Below are 20,994 nucleotides of genomic sequence, written 5' to 3'. Positions count from 1 at the left end.
ACCTTAAACTACCAGCAAGCACAATGGCGGTGCTCAGGAAGGTAAGGAGACCTACCACAAGAAAGTGCTACGTAGCAAAGTGGAAAAAATTCTCCGAATGGTGCATTAGGGAGAAATCACAAAGCAAAATTACAAAGGAATCAACAGTACTCAAATACTTAATGCATCTACTATAAAGTAAACTAAACTACACATCCCTAAGGGTGCGCTTAGCGGCGATAGTGGCTTACACAAGAGGAGAAACAGGAAAGAGTTTCTTCACCGCCCAATTAGTAAAAAGATTTCTAGAAGGGGCAAATAGAATCGTACCTCCAAACAGGATGCCAGCACTGGCATGGAACCTCAACGTAGTGTTAACTCAATTGATAAAAGTACCCTTTGAGCCTATTCACAAAGCTACACTGCACATGCTCACGCTAAAGACAGCTTTCTTAGTAGCTATCGATTCACTACGAAGAGTGAGTGAACTGCAAGTGCTAACACTTAAGAGCCCTCCCTACAAATACACAATGATAGGATTGTAATGCGAACAGACCCGCATTTCATGCCAAAGGTGGTGTCACGATTCCACATCAATCAGACAATTCAAATACCAAGTTTTTATCCAAAAAACAACCACAAACACAGAAAGGGCGCTACACACACTAGACTCCAGGAGGGCAGTAATGCACTACATAGAACGGACAAAGGAGTGCAGAAAGACAAAGCAGTTATTTGTATCCTTTGCCAGCAGTTTATGAGACGACCAGTTACCAAAAATACCATTGCACGGTGGTTTGCACAAACCATACAACTCTGCCACGAACAAGCAGGGCAACAGTTACAAGGAGCAGCTCATGCTCACTCAACAGGGAAGAGAGGCGCAACAATTGCGTTTCTAGCAAACACACCTATTCAAGACATTTGCCAAGCCGCAACATGGTCTTCAGCGCACACGTTCACTAAGCACTACTGCGTAGATATTCAAATTAACAAGGAAGCATAAATGGGACAACACATTCAGAACCAGGGCTCAACTTTCACCCAGCCGCCACAATAACTACAAACCACTACAAAGTCAATGCACAGCATAGTGAATCCAGAAAGATTCACGCTGCAAAACGTATAGTTTCTTAACTGTTGGTGTAGTTTTGCAGCTTGAAGACTTTCTGGATTCACTAGCGATCCCACCCTTCTCCATCAGAAAGATGAGACGGGAGGAAAGGGATTTAAACTGGAGAAAGAATTTAAAAGATACAAGAAAAAAAAGACCTGAAGATGGGCACCAAAGGTGGGAGCTTCTGGAGGAAGCACATCTACGTAACGAAGGATACCAAATGGTGGTATGTCGATGCCCATCTGGACCACTAAAAAAGAAAAGCATAAAAAATGCAATAGGTCTCGCCTTTTATTAAGTTAAAGCCATTTGCTTTGCTATATAATAATAATAATAAAGCAGATGACTTTTAACTTAATCAAAGGCGAGACCTATTGCATTTTCAATGTTTTTTAATTACATCTAATGTACACAGGTGGAGAACGTAGTGGAGTTGGAAGCGCCCTGTAAAGCAGGCCTGATAGCTGTGCTGTCCTTCTTAGGCTGTGAGTCAGAAGGGTGCAGCAGGAAGAGGCAGCTCTACTACGAGTGATTCAGAGCCAAGGAGGAAACCACCAGGGCAAAACTCGACAATGTTCAGAGCCCTGAATGGACAGGCCTTAGCCACCAAGCAAAGCTTGAGCAATATTCAGCCCACTGACAGTGACTTGCCATCGGCAGATAGGGAACCCCTTCCGCAGTGCCAAGCTCAGGAGATATCCAGAGAGGGGATCAGGGGAATGCTCAGATCCACTGACAAGAGAAGGCCCTACAACCACCCTGGAAATCTGAACTATGCCTAAAACATGGCTGCTTATGAGACTGACCTGCAAGGAACTCTGCCCCAGCTGGGCTTCCCTTTGTAGATTTCCACCGGAGTGCAGTTGATTTCTTTAATCAGCACGCTTTCCCTGATTGCCACTATCTGCTTAGTTTCAAACGCCGCACCTCCCCTTCCTACAGTACCCCCCCCCCCCCAACCCCCCAAATACACACACACATTGTATTAGTTTTGCAACGTGAATCTTGCTGGATTCACTATGCTGTGCATTATTCTGCGGTCTAGTGGTTGGGTCCGGAATTGTAGTCTGTGGGTCCGGAATTGTAGTCTTTTCTTTCTATTTACAATTTTTTTTCCGTAGCCCAGGTGGGCGTCTACGTCCCACCTTCTGGAGTACTTCCTGTGCTTCCTGTGATGTCGGCACCCTTCCTGCGGAAGCTCCCACCTTTGGGCGCCATCTTCAGATTCTTTTTTTCCACGTTGGGTCTGGATTGTCACCAAGAGGTTCCAGAGTTTTTAGAGAAAAGAAGGAATAAGTTGAAATGTACCGAAAAAGTTTGGAGAATACATCCAGGAACAAGACCACTGAGCCGGGACGATGAAGGAGGAGGAGAACTTCGAATACTTCGACGTCCAACGGAGAATGCGCACACAAGGGGCCCCCTGAGCGCAGGAATGGCCAAGACCCTATTCAAATTCTGCTGCAATTGCCACCACAAGTACGCGCCGAAGGACCAGCATCCGGTTTGCAACCTCTGCCTGCCGGTTGACCACGAAAGCAAGGATTGGAACGCCTGCTCCGTCTTCACCTCTCTCGGGATTAGAGAGAGGCAGAGGATAGCCAACCACAGCATGCAAGGAAAAGGCCAACCTCCGTCGCTGCGGGACTTGGGCCTCTCCAGTGACAAAGAGGACAACATCGCCAAGGGACCAGATGACTTCACGGTCGTGGAGATCGATAAGAAAACTAGTCTAAGTCCAGGAAAGGAGCACTAGTGCCGAAAATTTTGACGGCCGCAGCTGCATCCAGGGGCGGCGGAACCTTCAAAAAGGACTCCCAGGCACACGAAAAGCCAAGGTCGTCTAAGCAGGGGCTGAGCATGCTGGGATACCGGTGGTCTCCAGAGAGTTCCTTAAAGGCACGGTATCCCTTTTCCAGACAAATAATGGCAGGCTTGTCTGTCCTTGCCTTCCTCTCTATCATTCCAAGGATTTGGTGAGGGGAAAGTTTCTCTATGGGTGAAACTTGACAGATTGTGTTGATTGTGTTATTGGTGTTATATCCTTGGCATTTCTAGTTGAAGTACTGGACAGTGTAGCCTTTTTAGGTACAGGCTGCATTATTGTCTTTAATTTTCTCTTAAGTGTCTATGCAGGACTGCATTGAGCTCTCCCTTTTTGGGTATTTTTCATTTTTTTGGCACTTTTCAAGTGTTGTGAGGGTTTCACTCGACGTCTGACTGCTTCTTCTTCCTTCTGCTGGGGTTTTTGGCCAGTTTTGGCCATTTTTTCTGTCGAATATGCCAGCTTTGTTCGACAAGTGCCCTGAGTGTTCCATGAAGAAAGCTAAGTCAGACTCTCACAAAGTGTGTATCCTCTGTCTACCATCATCTCATGTCTCTGAAGATTGTGAGATTTGCCAATCTTTCTCCAAAAGGACCCTTAGGGACAGGGAGAAAATTCGACTCCAAGGCCTGGAGGTAAGGAGACACAAGGACCAAGGTGGGTCTGGGCATGTAGAGACTTCGTCCTCTGCCCGTGCTTCGGCCTCTGGGGGGCCCCCCAGTCAAGATAAGGCCAGAAAAAGGCACAGGTCAACGTAGATGGCCTCGGCGTCGAGAGGGATGACCACCATCTGCTCCTCGTCGTCCCAGGGCTCTGGGGGGGAAGCGACTTCGACGTCGAGGGGACTGACGTCGAGACCTTGGACGAGGTCGACGTTAAGGACATAGACGCCGAGATGGGTCCAAGAGGCACCGGCGCTAGCCGTCGAGGCGCTGCCGCCATTCGCCGTCGAGGCGACATCGGCGTTCGACGTTGAGGAAAAGAGAGTCGACGTCGAAGAGACGAGAGTCGACGTAGAGACGTTCTACGTTGAATAAGAGATCGATGTCAAGGAGAGATAGGTTGGCGTCGAGGGGGCGATCAAGGGCCAGGACTGTGCCCTCTGCCTCTGTGGTAAACCTGTCTTCTGCATCTAAGAGCCCACGGTAGTGGCGGCGCCGGCGCTCAGCCTCCAAAAGGTAGGCCTCTAGGACATCTTCGTCAAGGCCTGCGCAGAAGAAAAAGAGGAGAATGATGAGGTCTTCGGACTCTGAATACTCTCAGGCCTACTCACCTTCGAGGCCCAGGACTCCTACGCCTCCTCCGTTACCTAAGGAGACCCCTCTTCGTCCTCCTATACCTCCTCCTCCGGTTCCCCCTCATCAACCTCCCCCTCCTCCACCGCGGCCTGCTCCGCGGTCTCTTATATCTGCCCAACCACCCGTCAACGCCTACGAGGCCTCCGCAATAGTTTGTTCCGGTTCTGCCTCCGCAGTTGCTGCCTCCTTTACGGCCAGTGGAGCGCCCGAGGCCTAGGAGGTCTAGGTCACGATCCAGACGGAGACACCGGTCAATGAGTGACCGTTGCTCGTCGATGCGGTCTATGCGTCACCACCCGTCATACGGACTCTTCCAGCGTCAGGGAGTACTCACCCACATTATCGGATTCCCCCCATACGTGGGTGTCGCCGGTCGATGACATAGTCTCGTTCCAAGAGGTGTTACTGAGAGGGGCAGCGAAGCTGGGGATCAATGTGACAGTTCCCACACCGTCTAAGTCTGTGATTATCGAGCCCCTACACAAGCAGCAGCTGTCTCGACCCTTGTTGCCGGGGCTGGAGGAACCGGCGATGGAGCTCTTCTTGACTCCGGCGTCATCAAAGTCCGCTCCTTCCACGCTGCAGAAAAAGTATAGGGCCCCAGACTCCCATCCGGCGTTTCTTTTGATCGGACCCGGCACCGGATTCGGTGATCGTCACTGCGGCCAGGAAGCAGCACGCTACTGCCCCGTCATCGACGGTGCCTCCGGATAAGGAGAGCCGCCTGCTTGATTCAGCAGGACAAAAAATCTGCGGTACGGCGGCTACGTCCATGAAAGCCGCTAGTGCCACGGCTCTCTTGGGTCGGTATGACCGGTCTTTATGGGAGTCACTGCAGCACTTTTTGGAACACCTTCCTAGGGACAGGAGGGAGGACTTCCAGGAAATCATCAGAGGGCATGATGGTATCCAACTAGGTTATCAGCTCAGCTGCAGATTCCTCTCTTGGTGGCTCATGGATACTGCCGCGGGATTAATGAAAGACGCCATGCCTGGTTGTGCCTAACATCGCTGAAACCAGAGGCACAACAGAGAGTCGCCAATCTACCGTTCTCTGGCTCGACGCTCTTTGGGAAGCATGCGGATGATGAGATGGCCCGCGTGAAGGCGGAGGCGAAAACCCTGACGGCTGTCGGGTTGGAAAAGCCGAAAGAGCAGAAGAGGGCCTTCCGTCCCTTCCAGAGACGTTTTGGTGCCCAGGGAAGAGGCCAAGGTCGTCAAGCTGGCCAGCAACAACAGCAGCAGCAGTACCAGCGAAGGCCCTTCCAGAAGCGCCAGAGGGCAGGGGCGGCCAGCAAGCCTCAGCGACGCCTAAAGGCCCGGCCGGGTCTAGGCCCTGTGGTGTTACTTCCTCCTCATCCGTTACCCGCTCCGGTCGGGGAAAGCATACAAAATCACTTGGCAGAGTGGAGAAAAATTACTCCGGACAAGTGGGTGCTAAATATTGCTTGCAATGGATACAGTCTTCGTTTCGTCAGCCCGCCTCCAGCTATTCCACCGGTTTGCTCACAGTTCCAACTGCGCGAACTCCAAGTGGAGGCTGATACCCTGTTAAGAAAAAGGGTTTTAGAAGATGTCCCTCTGTCTCAAAGGGGAAAGGGTCTTTACTCACGGTTCTTTCTGGTACGCAAGAAAGACAAGAACGAGTTCAGGCCCATTCTGGATTTGCGACAAGCAAACAAATGGATTTGCAGAGAAAAGGTTTGCATGCTGTCTTTGCACCAGAATTATCCTCAGCTGCAGAGGGGAGACTGGCTTTGCACAATAGAACTGCAAGATGCGTACTTTCGTGTGCCCATTGCATGGAAAAATCGGAAGTACCTCCGGTTCCTGGTCGGCACCAATCACTATCAATACACCATACTACCGTTTGGACTGAAGTCTGCTCCCAGGACTTTCTCAAAGTGCATGGCGGTGGTGGCAGCGCACCTAAGAAAGAACAAGGTGTTTGTCTATCCGTACCTGGACAACTGGCTGATCAAAGCCTCCACCTTCCAGGAAGCGCGATTGCACTTCAACAGGACGGTCGTTCTGCTGAACCAACTGGGGTTGCGCATAAACATGTCCAAGTCTGTTCCGACTCCTGTCCAGTGCCTACAGTACTTGGGGGCCTCCATTGATACTCTTTCAGCAAGCGTGTCTCCTTCTAAAGACAGACGCTTATCGATCCTTCGGAAGGCTCAGGCTCTCATGGCGGTTCCATCTACGACAGTGAGGACGGTGTCTTCTCTACTGGGGTCGATGGCCTCTTGCATCTTCCTCACACCACATGCTCGGCTCCACATGAGGCCGCTGCAGGAAGGTCTGGAGGATCAGTGGGACCAGAAGCAGGGGAGCTGGGACGACAGGATCAGGCTGCCTACAGTCCCTGTAATGGTGGTGTTCAGCTGAGAATCTCCTCAAGGGGGTTCCATTCCACAAGGGCATTCCGAGACAGACTATCGTCACGGATGCTTCTCGGGTGGGGAGCGCATTCAGACCAGCTACAGATTCAGGGACTGTGGTCCCCAGCGGAATCCACGTACCACATCAATTTCCTGGAACTAAGAGTGGTTCACTTGGCACTGAAAGCCTTTCATCCGTCCTTCAGACCAACTCCTTGCTTGTGCAGACGGACGATACGACCACAATGTATTACCTCAACAAGCAGGGAGGCTCGAGATCGCGCACGCTGACTCAGGAAGCGCAGGCGATCTGGCACTGGCTGCTAGCCAGAGGACTGACGATAACGGCCACCCATCTGCCAGGTGTGCAGAATGCTCAGGCGGACGCACTCGGCAGACTCGTGCAAGAAAACAGTTAGTGGGTTCTGAACGATGAGGTACTAGGAGACATCTTCGAAAGGTGGGGCACTCCATACGTAGATCTGTTCGCCACTGCCGAAAATAGAAAATGCAGAGACTTCACCTCCAGGTATTACCAACCGGGGACTCTGGGGAATGTGCTATGGATCAGCTGGTCGAACAGCTTTCTGTACCCTTTTCCACCCATTCCCCTGATTCCGGCGGTGCTCATCAAGCTGTCCCGGTCCAGAGCACGGATGATCCTCATTGCTCTCGAGTGGCCCCGACAGTGGTGGTTCACGGATCTGCTCCACTGGTCTCTTCAGCCTCACCTACGACTGCCGTGTTGGCCGGACCTTCTCATGAAGTTCGGGGGCAGATGGTGCACCCCAACCTCTCATCGTTGAGTTTGGCGGCATGGCTCCTGAGTGCAATATGAACATTCTCGAGAAGGCTAAGCAGCCTTCCACTTGGACGTCTTATGCCTACAAGTGGAAGAGGTTCTGCATCTGGTGTACTTCCAAGAACTATGATCCGACATGCAAGGAAGATGTGGTCCTTCCATATCTCCTGCATTTGGCTCAGTCTGGTCTTCATTTTCAGTCTATTAAGGTTCACATCGCAGCGTTAACTGCGTACAGGAAATGTCCTTATCAGACTTCCTTTTTCCAGGTTCCTGTGATTAAGGATTTTTTGGAAGGATTGAAGAAAGTTTTTCCTCCTGTTCAGAGTCCATCACCTTATCCAGTATTAGGGGTGTCTTTCATAGATTCACATGCCTGAATCATTCCCCGTCGTCGAGACGGGAGCCTCCGGTAAATAAAAAAGTAATGTCCATAGACATACATAGAGAGAAAGGGTCCAAGGGTCTCCCCTTAGCAGCCTTTCCTTGTCCTTATGTAAAAAGGACCAAACTGACCTAGTCAGCCAATCAGCTCCGACCTCCCTCTAGAACCTTCCCGGGAGGAGCCTCAGTCCCTCAGATTTTCTACCGCACGTTGTGCTAGGGAGTCTCCAGCCTGAGCTCTCCTCAGGATTATTCTAAAAATCAACAAACTCTCTTGGAAGTTTCTCTGAACCTAAAAACTCTTCAAGGACTTCCTCAACACACTACCCCTGAAGTAAGTGTGTGTTTATACTGCCTTTTTCATGTCTGACTCGGGGAAGAAAGCCCTGTTCAGGGCCTGCTCTTCCTGCAGCAAGAAAAGGATTCATGTGGATGACAAACACGACCTGTGCCTGTATTGCCTTTACCCGGATCATAATTCGGAAAAATGCGCAATCTGTCGGTCTTTTCCCAAAAAGACCGTGAGAGACAGAGAAGGTCGCCTTCTGATCTGGCTGGACAGGCTTAAGAACAGGGACAATCCAGAGTCCTCTGTGAGCAGCGTTTCCAGAACTTCTGCTGTCTCGAGCAAGAGGCCAAGGGACGCTTCCCCGGGCCACTCAGACACTCCTCCTGCGAAGACTCACAAAAAGTCTTCTGAGGCGAGATCGGCGTCATCCTCAGTGTCGGCGAAGGAAGATAAAACCTTCAAAATGCCTGCTCCGTCCTCCAGACAAAGCCAGAGGACTACTTCAGTAAAAACCACGGTGTCTACCACATCGGCATCGTCGCCCTCAGCTTCAACGACGATGACTACTTCCTCTTCATCTACAGGTAGGCCTGTTTCTTCAATTATTCCCCTGACCATGTCGACCACGAAGACTACACCGTCGACGACGCCGTCAACAGCGACGAGCACATCGTCGTCAAAACCGTCGTTGACGAGAGTGTCGACGAGAGACTCGTCGACGAGACAATCGTCTACGAAGGCACCGTCGATGACGACGACGGCTGCGCAGTCGTCGACGACCAAGATCCCTTCGTCCACCCCTCCGTCGACGAAGACCTCGTCGACGCCCGGCTCGTCGGCGACGAGCCCGTCGACGAAGACACCGTCGACGAAGACACCGTCGACGAAGACACCGTCGACGAAGACACCGTCGACGACGGGCTCGACGACGACACCGTCGACGGGCGATTCGACGACGAACGAAACATGGAAAAAATCAAAGCTGGTGGAGACGCCGTACATGATGCTACCACCGTCGACGGCCCCCTCGACGACTACAAGCTCTACCATTCAGTCTACCAAACAGGGCAAGTCAATAATTACCCCGGAAACGACGTCTCCTAGCAAGGTGGAAAAACAACCACCTCAAGAAATTTTCCAAAGCGAGGAATCCGAAGAGGATGACCATCTGAATCCCGCTACTTCACTCACAGACCTTCACATAAAATGCCAAAGCACTGATGAGGAACAGGACGAATTCACATATCAGGAACACTCGGTCCAAGCCAGTGTCCACACCGAAGTCACCCCCATGATATGCCTGCCGGCGACCCTGGTGGATGACTTGAAACTTCTTGTGCAAGACTACAAGCGGCGCTTTCCGGAGCCTAGCAAAGGCGGTCAAGCACCTGAGAGTCCCGCACCAGGGGACAAAGAAGATCAGACACCTCCAGTGCATGTTCACGTGTCCGCACCGGAACGCCCTCATCCTCACCATCAACCCCACCAGGATGTTCATCCTCAAGTGGTGGTCTCTTCGGACGAAGAAGAGGAAGAGGAAGAACTGGAGGAAGGAGAGGTCCAGGAGGTTCACTCAGACCACTCGGACCAGGCTGATGAGGACGAATATATTACATCATCCCCAGCTTCACCACAACCACGCCAAGCGGACTCCCCACCGGTGGACATTGCGGGTTTCCACAAGCTGGTGGAGAGAGCGGCGAAGAGATTCCACATGGTGGTGGAATCCACGGAAACGGACTGTTTCCTCCACGACTTCAAGGAACAGCCTCAAAAATCTGCAAAAGCTGTTCCAATCATAGACTTTTTGTGGGAACAGGGAAAGAAGCTAATGCTCACTCCTGCTTCTGTGCCAGCGGTGGTCCCACGCCTTGATAAAAAATACAGGGCACCACTCACTGCAGCGGCTTGCCTAAATGGTCACCCCAAACCGGACTCGGTAGTGACGCAGGCGGCCCAGAAAAACTCCCGCAACCCTTCATCACCACTGTCCGCTCCCCCGGACAAAGAGGGCAGGAAACTGGACACGATAGGCAAGCGCTTCACTTCCACATCGGCCATGTCCATCAAGGTGGCCAACTCCATTGCCTTGCTAGGGCGTTACAATCGACAATTATGGGAGGACATTGCCCCTTACATAAAGGAACTACCTGATGACGTCCAGGGTGAGGTGAAAGCGCTCCTCGTGGAGGGTCAATCTTCTGCAGCGGAGCTCATAGACTGTGCTATCGACGCAGCCATGACAGGCTTCCGTCAACTTGCGGGAGCGGCTGTACTGAGACGACAGGGATGGCTCAAAGCCACTTCATTCCGCCAAGAAGTTCAGGCAAAGGTTCTAGACATGCCCTTCGACGGCCAGCACCTGTTTGGAGTACAGGTCGACGAGGCCCTACAGGCCATTAAAAAGGACACAGACACGGCAAGGGCCCTGGGATCTCTACAGTTCAGAAACCAGTCCTTTCGGGGCAACAAGCCCAGGGGTCAATCCTCCTATCGAGGCTCATATCAAAACAGGTCCTCGTCCTCATTCTCGTACAATCAAAAAGGCCAGTACCAAAGCAAGCAACAACAGGGCAGACAGTCCTCATTCGGAAGATCGTCCTACAGAGGTAAAAACACCAAAAGGGGCGCTGGCGGCCGCCAGTGACCACCTACTCCAGCCAGTCCGAACACCATCTCCGTCCTTTCAAATTGGAGGAAAGCTGACCCATTTCCTTCACAATTGGCAGTACATCACCACGGACCGGTGGGTTCTTCAAATTATTCGATTTGGCCACTCTCTCGAGTTCACCTCCATCCCTCCCAATACCCCTCCACGCAGACGGACACACAAACATCCACGCCTGCTTCTAAAGGAACTTTCGACAATGCTACAAAAAGGAGCAATCGAAAGGGTTCCGGCATCCTCGAGGGGGAAAGGATTTTACTCCCACTTCTTTCTTGTACAACAAAAAGAAAACAAGTGGAGACCCATCCTGGATCTCCGGGGGCTCAACACCTTCCTACGAAGCCAATCATTCAGGATGGTGACAATTCAGGAAATCCTGGGCATTCTAGAGAAAGGAGATTTTATGGATCTCCAGGATGCATACTACCACATCCCTATCCTCAAAACTCACCGGAAGTTCCTAAGATTCGAGGTGGCGGACCGTCACTATCAGTTCAAAGTACTGCCGTTCGGCCTCAAGTCCGCACCGCGCATATTCACGAAATGCCTTGCGCCTGTGGCGGCATTCCTGCGCCAACTGGGCCACCAAGTCTTCCCCTACCTAGACGACTGGCTGGTGAAAGCACCCTCACCTGGGGACGCGGTCACGTCCTCCAACGCCTGCACCAATCTCTTTCAAAATCTGGGATTGACGCTCAATATCAAGAAATCATGCATGGTGCCCGCAACAAAAATTACCTTCCTAGGGGCCATGTTAGACACAGGCTGCACGAAGGCCTTCCCCTCAAAAGAAAGAGCGGACAGGATCTTATCTCTGGCCACGGCTGTGGCAAAGAAAAAGCACCTGAAAGTTCGGACTTACTCCTCCCTCCTGGGGATGATGTCTTCCTGCATACTCCTCATACCGCACTGCAGGCTCACAATGCGGCCCTTGCAGGAGGCACTCGCGAGCCAATGGACCCAAAGCACTGGCTCATTCGAAGACATCCTTCGGATCACACCGAAGATTTCAAAAGCTCTACAATGGTGGACAAGTCGTCACAATCTGATGGTGGGCTTACCGTTTCTCCTCCCAGCATCACCGCTGGTGATAACAACAGACGCCTCCCTAGAGGGATGGGGCGCGGTGCTCCAGGACCTACAGATCAGCGGCAAATGGGACTCTCAAGAGCAATTGCTCCATATCAACCTCTTGGAGCTGAGAGCAGTGTTTCTGGCTCTACAAGCCTTCCTACCCCGCATCCAGAAATCCCCAGTGCTCGTCAGGACGGACAACACCACGACGATGCACTATTTGAACAAACAAGGGGGAACGCGTTCACTCTCGCTCTCACGCGAATCACAGACGATCTGGAACTGGCTGGTACTACACGACATCCAACTCAAAGCGGAATACGTGCCGGGAAGGGACAATACCATCGCGGACGCCCTGAGCAGGCAAAACTCCCTCTCCCACGAGTGGGAACTATCGGACAGCGCCCTCACTCACATCTTCTCTCTTTGGGGAGTCCCAAACATCGACCTCTTTGCCACCAGGAGGAACGCAAAATGCCCGTGCTACGCAAGTTGGCATCCCCAACCAGGATCACTAGGAAATGCGTTCTCCATCGGATGGTACAGCGTCTTTGCATACGCCTTTCCTCCATTCCCGATGATTTCACGGCTCCTGAGGAAAATGAAAGCGGAACCATGCACCCTGATCCTGATCGCCCCGTCCTGGCCGAGGCAACACTGGTTCTCGGATCTGCTTCGACTATCCATCAAATCACCGATCCGACTGAACCAACACCCAGCCCTACTGACGATGTCCAACGGGCAAGTGCAACACCCGAACCTCCAATCGCTCAAATTATCAGCCTGGCTCCTGAGCACAGAGAATTCGGGGGCCTGAATATCCCACAAGACTGCAGGGATGTGCTAGCCAAAGCAAGAGCGGACAGTACGAACAAGACCTACTGTCTCAAATGGAAGAGGTTCTGCATATGGTGCTCGGAACAGGGCTTACGGCCACTCACCATCACACCAGAACAAATACTACCATACCTCCTGCATTTGGCCCAGTCGGGACTGGCGCATGCGTCCATCAAAGTCCACCTGGCAGCAATCTCGAGGTTCACCAGAACGATCACAGGACCTTCTCTGTGGTCTAGTCGGCTAGTAAACAATTCCTCAAAGGACTATACAGATCCTTCCCGAGGCCTCGGAAGGTACCCCCCACCTGGCAGCTTAACCTGGTACTCAACCAGCTCATGCGACACCCGTTTGAACCCATTCACAGGGCATCGCTTCAACACCTTTCATGGAAAACTGCACTCTTGCTCGCTCTAACTTCGGCCAGAAGGGTTAGCGAGCTGCAAGCCTTGTCCATTCAAGAACCTTATCTACAATTCAGACATGATAGGGTGATACTGCGACCAAACCCTAAGTTCATTCCAAAGGTACCGTCGGACTTCCATCTCAACGAACCTTTGGTCCTTAGATCTTTCTTCGCCAACCCTTCCACAGCAGCGGAAAGGTCACTGCATTCTTTGGACCTTATGAGGTGCCTGAAGTTCTACCTGGAGAAGACTAAGGATCTAAGGAAATCCTCACAGCTGTTCGTGGCATACAGCAGGCCAAGAATGGGCCTACCACTCACGAAGCAAAGCATATCCAGATGGATCTCCTCGGCGATTTCCTTCTGCCACGAACAGGCCGGCCGGCCTCTGAATGATCATGTTACCGCTCATTCCACCAGGGCGATGTCCACGTCAGCGGCGCTGTTTGCAGGAGTGCCAATCCTGGACATCTGCAGGGCGGCGACCTGGAAGTCACCGCATACTTTCTCCAGACACTACTGCCTGGATATCGAACTCCAGAAGGATGCGGCAGTGGGCCAGGCGGTGCTTCGCCATCTCTTTCAGTAAGGTGAGCCTTCCTACATCCCGCCTTCCAGGTATGCACATTATTGCTCTGATGATATTCTATCTAAGCTGTCTCTTTATTGTATGATATTATATGCATTATCTACTATGACGGCAGAGCAACTCTGTTTTACAAATGTGCTACTGTGATTGCTAGCTACTCTGATTCAGGCATGTGAATCTATGAAAGACACCCCTAATACTGGATAAGAAATGCGTTACTTACCTGTAACAGCAGTTATCCAGTATTGGTGTCTTTCATAGATTCACATGCAACCCTCCCGCCTCCCCGGGAAGGACTCACCTCCCTCTCGGAACTATATTACGCCAAACCTAGCTGGGTGCGTACGAAAATCTGAGGGACTGAGGCTCCTCCCGGGAAGGTTCTAGAGGGAGGTCGGAGCTGATTGGCTGACTAGGTCAGTTTGGTCCTTTTTACATAAGGACAAGGAAAGGCTGCTAAGGGGAGACCCTTGGACCCTTTCTCTCTATGTATGTCTATGGACATTACTTTTTTATTTACCGGAGGCTCCCGTCTCGACGACGGGGAATGATTCAGGCATGTGAATCTATGAAAGACACCAATACTGGATAACTGCTGTTACAGGTAAGTAACGCATTTCTTCCTGGGAGTTTAATCTGGTGCTGTCCAGATTGATGAAAGAACCTTTTGAAACCATTCATAAGACTTCACTGCAGCACTTATCGTGGAGGGCGGCTTTCCTTGTGGCCATTACATCGGCCCCAAGGGTGAGTGAGATTCAGGCATTATGTTGTCAAGAACCTTATACTTTTCTTTCTATCTTTCTTCCTTTCCTACCTGGGGGTAGTACTGTAAATCGCCATAACTCGCCAGTCAGCTCACCGCGAAGGGGCACAAAACAGCCCAGCACCATGTTCCTAAGATACGCCCAATGTAACCATAACTGCGTTGTTTGAACAGCTGTACTACCCTCGCTGTATATACACTGTACTGTAATTATGATCTGTCAATAAAAATTTTGAAAAAAGAACCTTATACTCTTTTTCATGCTGCTAAGGTTGTGATGTGTACTCACCCTAAGTTCCTTCCAAAGGTGATCTCTGATTTTCATGTTAATCAGACTATAACTTTACCTACGTTTTTCCAGAACCCTTCCGCTCCAGTGGAAAGGTCTCTTCATTCCCTGGATGTGAGAAGGGTATTGAAATTCTGTCTGGATAAGACCAAGGATATTCGTAGGTCAGACCAACTGTTTGTCAACTATGGGTCGGTCAGGACTGGTCTTGCTACCTCTAAACAGTCCTAGGTGGATTGTATCCTGTATCCAGTTATGTTACCAGAAGGCTAATAAGACTTTAGGGGGTAAGCTTAAGGCACATTTCACCAGGGGCAAAGCGGCTACAACGGCTTTGCTACGTAATGTTCCCATTGCAGAGATCTGCAGGGCTGCCACGTGGAAGTCGGTCCATACCTTTGCTAAGCATTACTGTCTGGACTCTGATGCCAGAGCAGATGCGCAGGTTGGGCAGGCTTCGTTAAGAAATCTGTTTGCACAGTAGTGGTATCTATTTTTCTCCACCGCCGGTTAGTTTGTTGGGATGGGCTTGCCATTCTATTCACTAGATTATGACTATACACAGAGACCCCCTACTACAGAAGGAGTAGTTTCTTACCTGTAACTCCAGTTCTGTAGTAGGGGTATCTCTGTTATAGTCATAAGCGCCCGCCCTCCTCCCCGGTGGAGAAAATGGTACTGTAATGTATGCTAGAAGTACAAATTATGTCACTGGGTCTAAACAAAAATGTGGTACTACTAACAGTATGTGAGTGTACTTACATCTATGTGTTTGTAAGGTTAGGTAGGCACCTTGTGAGCCTTAACAGGGTACCCATCAGTCACCACTCGGAACCGCCCTTCATCATTTGGGATTCCTGTATAGCCATTTGTTAGGAACAGCACAGTAGAGGGGATGTTGAATCTCTGATGTTACTAATGCCGTCCTGTATGGTCTGGGTCTCACAGGCTATTTTGAAGCTGGAAACAAGAGTGAGAGTGACTGAATGTGCAGTGCATGTGGTGAGAGTGAAAAGTGAAACTAAAATTGGGTGAGAGGGCAAAAAAATGTCTTTATTCCATGTTATGCCTGCTCCTCCAATGTTAAAAAGCAGTGGGGTAAATTAAACAAATATTCACCCAGATGTATTGGTCAACATGTTTCTGCAATTAGTGGCAAATGGCAGGAGAAAGTGGGGGCTTCCCACCCTAAATCCTGTGGTGCTCCAAATGAGGTAACAACCTCAAAGTTAATCAACAGTAATAAAGTTCAGTTGCTGCTGCAAGTTCATCAAAGTAAATTTTTTAATCCACGAGAGTCATATATTCGTCAACATATAGACTGTGGCCTCCCCATCGGCCCAGAGGAAGGCGGCGAGGTACCGACGGACAGAGCGGTGCTTCCCTCGTATCCTGAGCCGTTGCCAGGCGAGGCGCAGCCTTCCACTTTGTCTACAATGTGACATACAACAACTGCGGAATCAGATGACACCTAAAGGATCCAGGTGATCTCCACTAAGGTCGCAGATTAATATTTGTAGTCACTTTTTTATTACTTCACATTATTGCAGTAGCTTCAGTTTAAGATAGGTCCTGATGAATGCAACGGACTCTGTGGTCCACTAAATTCTTTTTCATAATCTGTACGTCTAGGTACAGGGGGGCCACAGCAGGCAACATGAAGATTTCCATTTCAACAGCTCACAGTATGCAAAACAGGTATATCCATGTAGCTATATAATTCTCCAATACCTGATTCAGTATCGTTATTTATTAAATTAATGTTAATATTTTACTTCGGTTCTCTCATTGATGCTCCATAATGGATAAAGCATAGCTTACATTTTGAGCATCGTCCTGTTATGAGTTCTCAAAGCACTAGAAAATGTTTTCCTCTGAAGTATGAAGTTGGTTTCTAAAAGTACATGGGATACGTTGACTTAACCAATAGAGATCTGAAGGAATTATCTGAAAGAGACACGTTAGTGATAGATTCCTTACCTTAGAATATCCCCAGGCGTCAGACTGGATCCGGAAACTTTTGCGTAGCAATACCCCTGCGCGCTGGTAGGCGTCGTCTGCGGCTCCGCGTCCGTCGTCTGCGTCGTGAGCGCCGGGATGACGTCGTCGGAGTACTTAGACGGCGCCCATGCGCGCTGACGTCAGTTCTTCTTTTTTCCGCGCCAGCTAGCGCAGATCCGGAAGAAGCTCTACCCCCAGTCACTTTTTGACTGAAATTTTGATCCTTTTTGATCTTCTCTTTAGTCGACTGTCTCGACTATCGGTGCCAGGGATGCCCGGGTTCAAGCCTTGTTCGAAGTGCGTCCGACTCATGCCGGGCCCTGACGTCGAAGGCTAGGCGGGAGCGGTCCCGCAAGCGTCTCGATCTGAGGCACTCGGCCCCGCGCCGCTCCAGGTCCCGGTCCCGGTCCCACAGGAGGTCGAGGGACAGGTCGCGAGGTCGGAGTCATCGACGTTCCGGAAGTGGACACCGATCGTCTGGTTCCAAGTCCTCAGGTAAGAGGCATGAGAGGTCGGAGCGACACCATCGGTCCTCCGACCCGCCCCGACGCTCGCTCGATGCGGCCGGGGACTCGGGCGACACCGCCCACGCGGCTCCGCGGGAGTCGCAAGCGTCGCCGCCTGCCCCACACCTTCGGGTCCCTGGGCACGGCGCGTCGCAGGAGGAGGTCAAGAGGTACCTCATGGCCATGAGGGCCCTCCCTCCTCAGTCGGTTCCCGTGGCGCCTTCGGGCCGATCGGCTCCGTCTGGAGGTCCTTCCGGGTCGGGCGCTTCGGGCCCGGCGCCGCTGGCGACTTCGGTCCCGGCGCCGCGCGACCTCGCTGGATCCGGATCCGGGACCTCGCCGGTCGACCTTACGACCTCGCCGGCGCCGTCCCTTCAGGTGTCGTCCCCGGCAGCCGATGTGGTTGCCGACCCCAATGTTTCCTACGGTCCTACTCAGGAGTCGGAGGGGCGCCGCTGGGCGCCGATTCCATCGGCCTTTGGAGACTTCTATCTCCACGAGGAGGCCCTGGCTGTTAATCCTGGTCTCCAGGAGCCAGGTGACGAGGAGCAATGGGAGGGGTCCGAGGACCCTCTGGCACGTGATTGCCAGTCGCATCAGGACTGGACATATGAGCTTGGGGAGGCCAGTGGTATTGACACCTCGCCAGACACTGGATTTACGTCGCCCCCGACTGTGGCTTCGGAGGCGGGTTCTGCTTACAGCGTAGTGTTGACGAAGGCAGCTAAGGCCTTAAACCTTCAGCTCCCCGTCGCGGCCGTGAGGACTAATCTCCTCACTGAGGTCCTCAAACAGCAGTCCGGCTCCGCGGAGCCCCTCCTGCCGTTCAATGAGGCCTTGTGTGACGTTCTGTTGGGCACTTGGTCCAAGCCCGCCACAGGCCCCCCTGTGGACAGGAACGTGGCCAGACGCTACCGCCCGGCACCGGGCAACCCATGCTTTTTGTCCGCCCATCCCACCCCCGAGAGCCTGGTCATCCAGGCCTCTAACTCCCAAACCGCATTCCCGTCGGCCCCGCCCGACAGGGAATCCAAGAGATATGAGCAGTTCAGGAAGAAGGTCTTCTCGTCTGTGAGCCTAGGGCTACGGTCTGTGAACACCAACTGTCTCTTGGGCCGCTACACCCACACTCTGTGGGACACGGTTGCGGAGGTGCTGCCACAATGCCCTGAGGAGGTCAGGGCTAAACTCAGCCAAACCCTTGCGGACGGCCGAGATGCGGCACGCTTTTCTATCCGGTGTGGGCTGGATACCACGGACTCACTGGGCAGGGCGATGGCAACGACGGTGGCGGTTCGACGCCACGCCTGGTTGAGGTCCGCCAACTTCTCGGCCGATGTCCAGGCCACCCTCCTGGACATGCCGTTTGATGGCCGTCGCCTCTTCGGCGACAAGGCAGACCATGCGCTGGAACGTTTCAAGGACTCCAGGGCCACGGCCAAGTCCTTGGGCCTTACGGCCCCACGCCAGCAATCGGGTGCCTTTCGCTCCTTTCGTGGCCACGGAAGGGGCGCCCCACCACGGACCGTCAGCCACGCGCCGCAGAATGTTCAGCAACGCGGTGGCGGACGTGGGAACCGCCGTGGCGGTGGTCGGGGCCAGCGGCGAGGCCAGTCCACACCTCCCTCAGCAGCCCCAGCCTCAAAACCTTCCGAGTTTTCAGGCCCATGTGACGCCTGTGGGAGGCAGGGTTCGCCATCACCTCTCCCACTGGCATGCAGTCACTTCAGACAGGTGGGTGCTGCAAATTGTCCGAAGGGGTTTCTCCCTCCCCTTCGAGTCTTCCCCTCCATCCATGCCACCTCAATACCACCGTGTGTCGGGGGATCACTTGCAACTTCTGCAAGAGGAGGTTTCGGCCCTCTTGGCCAAGAGGGCCATTGAGCGCGGTCCTGGGCCAGAAGTAGGACGTGGTTGTTACTCCCACTACTTTCTGGTACCCAAGAAGGGCAAAGGGGGCCTACGCCCTATCTTGGATCTGCGGAACGTCAACGGCTTCCTCCGGACGGAGAAGTTCAAGATGCTCACTTTGGCTCAGGTCCTGGCTGCCCTGGACCCGGGAGACTGGATGGTAGCGTTGGACTTGCAGGACGCTTATTTCCACATCCCCGTCCTGCCGGCCCACCGGCGTTACCTACGGTTCATGGTAGGCCAAGAGCACTTTCAGTTTACCGTGCTCCCCTTCGGCCTTGCCAGCGCCCCACGGGTGTTCACGAAGGTGATGGCGGTGGTCGCAGCCCATCTGCGCAGGCAGGGGGTATCAGTCTTCCCCTACCTCGACGACTGGTTGTTGAAGGCGGGCTCGCCCCAGTCAGTCGTCAGCCACCTCCAGACTACGGCCGACCTCCTGCACTTGCTGGGGTTCTCCATCAATGTGCCGAAGTCACACCTGTGTCCCTCTCAAAAGCTCCTCTTCATCGGAGCGGTTCTCGACTCGGCGCAGTTTCGGGTTTACCCACCCGAACAGCGGGTTCGGGATATTCAGGCTCTGATTCCTGTCTTCAGGCCGTTATCCCGGGTCTCGGTCAGGTTGACGCTGCGGCTTCTGGGGCTGATGGCCTCCTGCATCCTTCTGGTGCGTCACGCCAGGTGGCGGATGCGGGCTCTGCAGTGGGACCTGAAGTTTCAGTGGGCCCAGCATCAGGGCAACCTGTCCGATCATGTCCTGATCTCAGAGGGCACTGCGAAGCAACTGCAGTGGTGGCTCACGGACCGCGACTGGGTCAGTGGCAGACCCCTCTCCCTACCCCAGCCGGAGCACGTAGTTGTGACGGACGCGTCCCTCCAGGGCTGGGGAGGCCACATGGGAGAGGCGGAGATCAGAGGCCTCTTGTCTCCGGCGGAGTCCCGGCTCCACATCAACCTTCTGGAGCTGCGGGCAATTCGTCTTGCACTGAAGGCATTCCTCCCCTCTGTCAAGGGGAGCGTAGTGCAAGTGTTCACCGACAACACCACCGCCATGTGGTACTGCAACAAACAGGGCGGTGTGGGGTCGTGGACCCTCTGCCAGGAGGCTCTGCGCCTCTGGCAGTGGCTGGAACATCAGGGCGTGACCCTGGTGGTTCAACACCTGGCAGGCTCTCTGAATGCCAGGGCGGACGAACTCAGCCGCCGGTGCATGATGGATCACGAATGGCGTCTGAACTCGGACGTGGCGCAAGGTCTCTTTCGACAGTGGGGAGAGCCTTGGTTAGATCTATTCGCCACAGAAGAGAACGCGCAATGTCAGCAGTTCTGCGCGTTAGAGTTTCCAAGGCGGCACTCGCTCGGAGACGCTTTTCGTCGCGAGTGGAGCTGCGGTCTGTTGTACGCCTTTCCGCCTATACCACTTCTGCCCAGAGTGCTGAAGAAGATCAGGCGCGACCGGGCCCAGGTCGTCCTTGTGGCTCCGGACTGGGCACGAAGATACTGGTATCCCGAGCTACTCAGCATGTCAGTCGATCCCCCGATTCGTCTGCCTCTTCGGGAGGACCTTCTGTCGCAGCAGCAGGGGACGGTCCTGCACCCGAACCTGTCCAGTCTCCACCTACAAGCTTGGAGATTGAGCGGCGGCAGTTGAGGCCATTTGACTTGCCTCCCGAAGTCTGTGATATCATTCTGGCAGCCAGGCGTCCCTCCACAAAGTCGGTATACGCCTGCCGGTGGAACAGATTTGTGGCATGGTGCACAGCAAAGGCTGTGGATCCTCTCTCTGCACCCCTTTCGGAAGTGCTGCTCTTTCTTCTTTCCCTTGCCCAGCAGGGCTCTGCTCTGGGCACTCTTAAAGGGTACCTTTCTGCT

At 52.8% G+C, this 20,994-nt stretch overlaps 1 protein-coding gene across 8 annotated transcripts in view; it reads left to right on the top strand.

Moving 5' to 3' along the window:
- The window catches only part of YTHDC1 (YTH N6-methyladenosine RNA binding protein C1), a 143,710-nt gene that overhangs the window by 117,358 nt on the left and 5,358 nt on the right, over nucleotides 1–20,994 (top strand). For 4 of the 8 annotated variants that reach the window (XM_086961909.1, XM_086961904.1, XM_086961911.1 and 1 more), the window contains one exon: nucleotides 16,340–16,405. The exons of the other annotated variants lie outside the window; for them this stretch is intronic. In XM_086961909.1, coding sequence (XP_086818035.1) covers nucleotides 16,340–16,405 — 66 coding nt within the window. The remainder of the gene's footprint in view (nucleotides 1–16,339; nucleotides 16,406–20,994) is intronic. 8 annotated transcript variants of the gene reach the window in all.

The sequence above is a fragment of the Lissotriton vulgaris genome, chromosome 3_1, assembly GCF_964263255.1.
Source record: "Lissotriton vulgaris chromosome 3_1, aLisVul1.2, whole genome shotgun sequence".
Classification (NCBI taxonomy): domain Eukaryota; kingdom Metazoa; phylum Chordata; class Amphibia; order Caudata; family Salamandridae; genus Lissotriton; species Lissotriton vulgaris.
The sequence above is the reverse complement of the archived record's forward strand: the minus strand, read 5'-3'. Positions and strand labels throughout refer to the sequence as shown.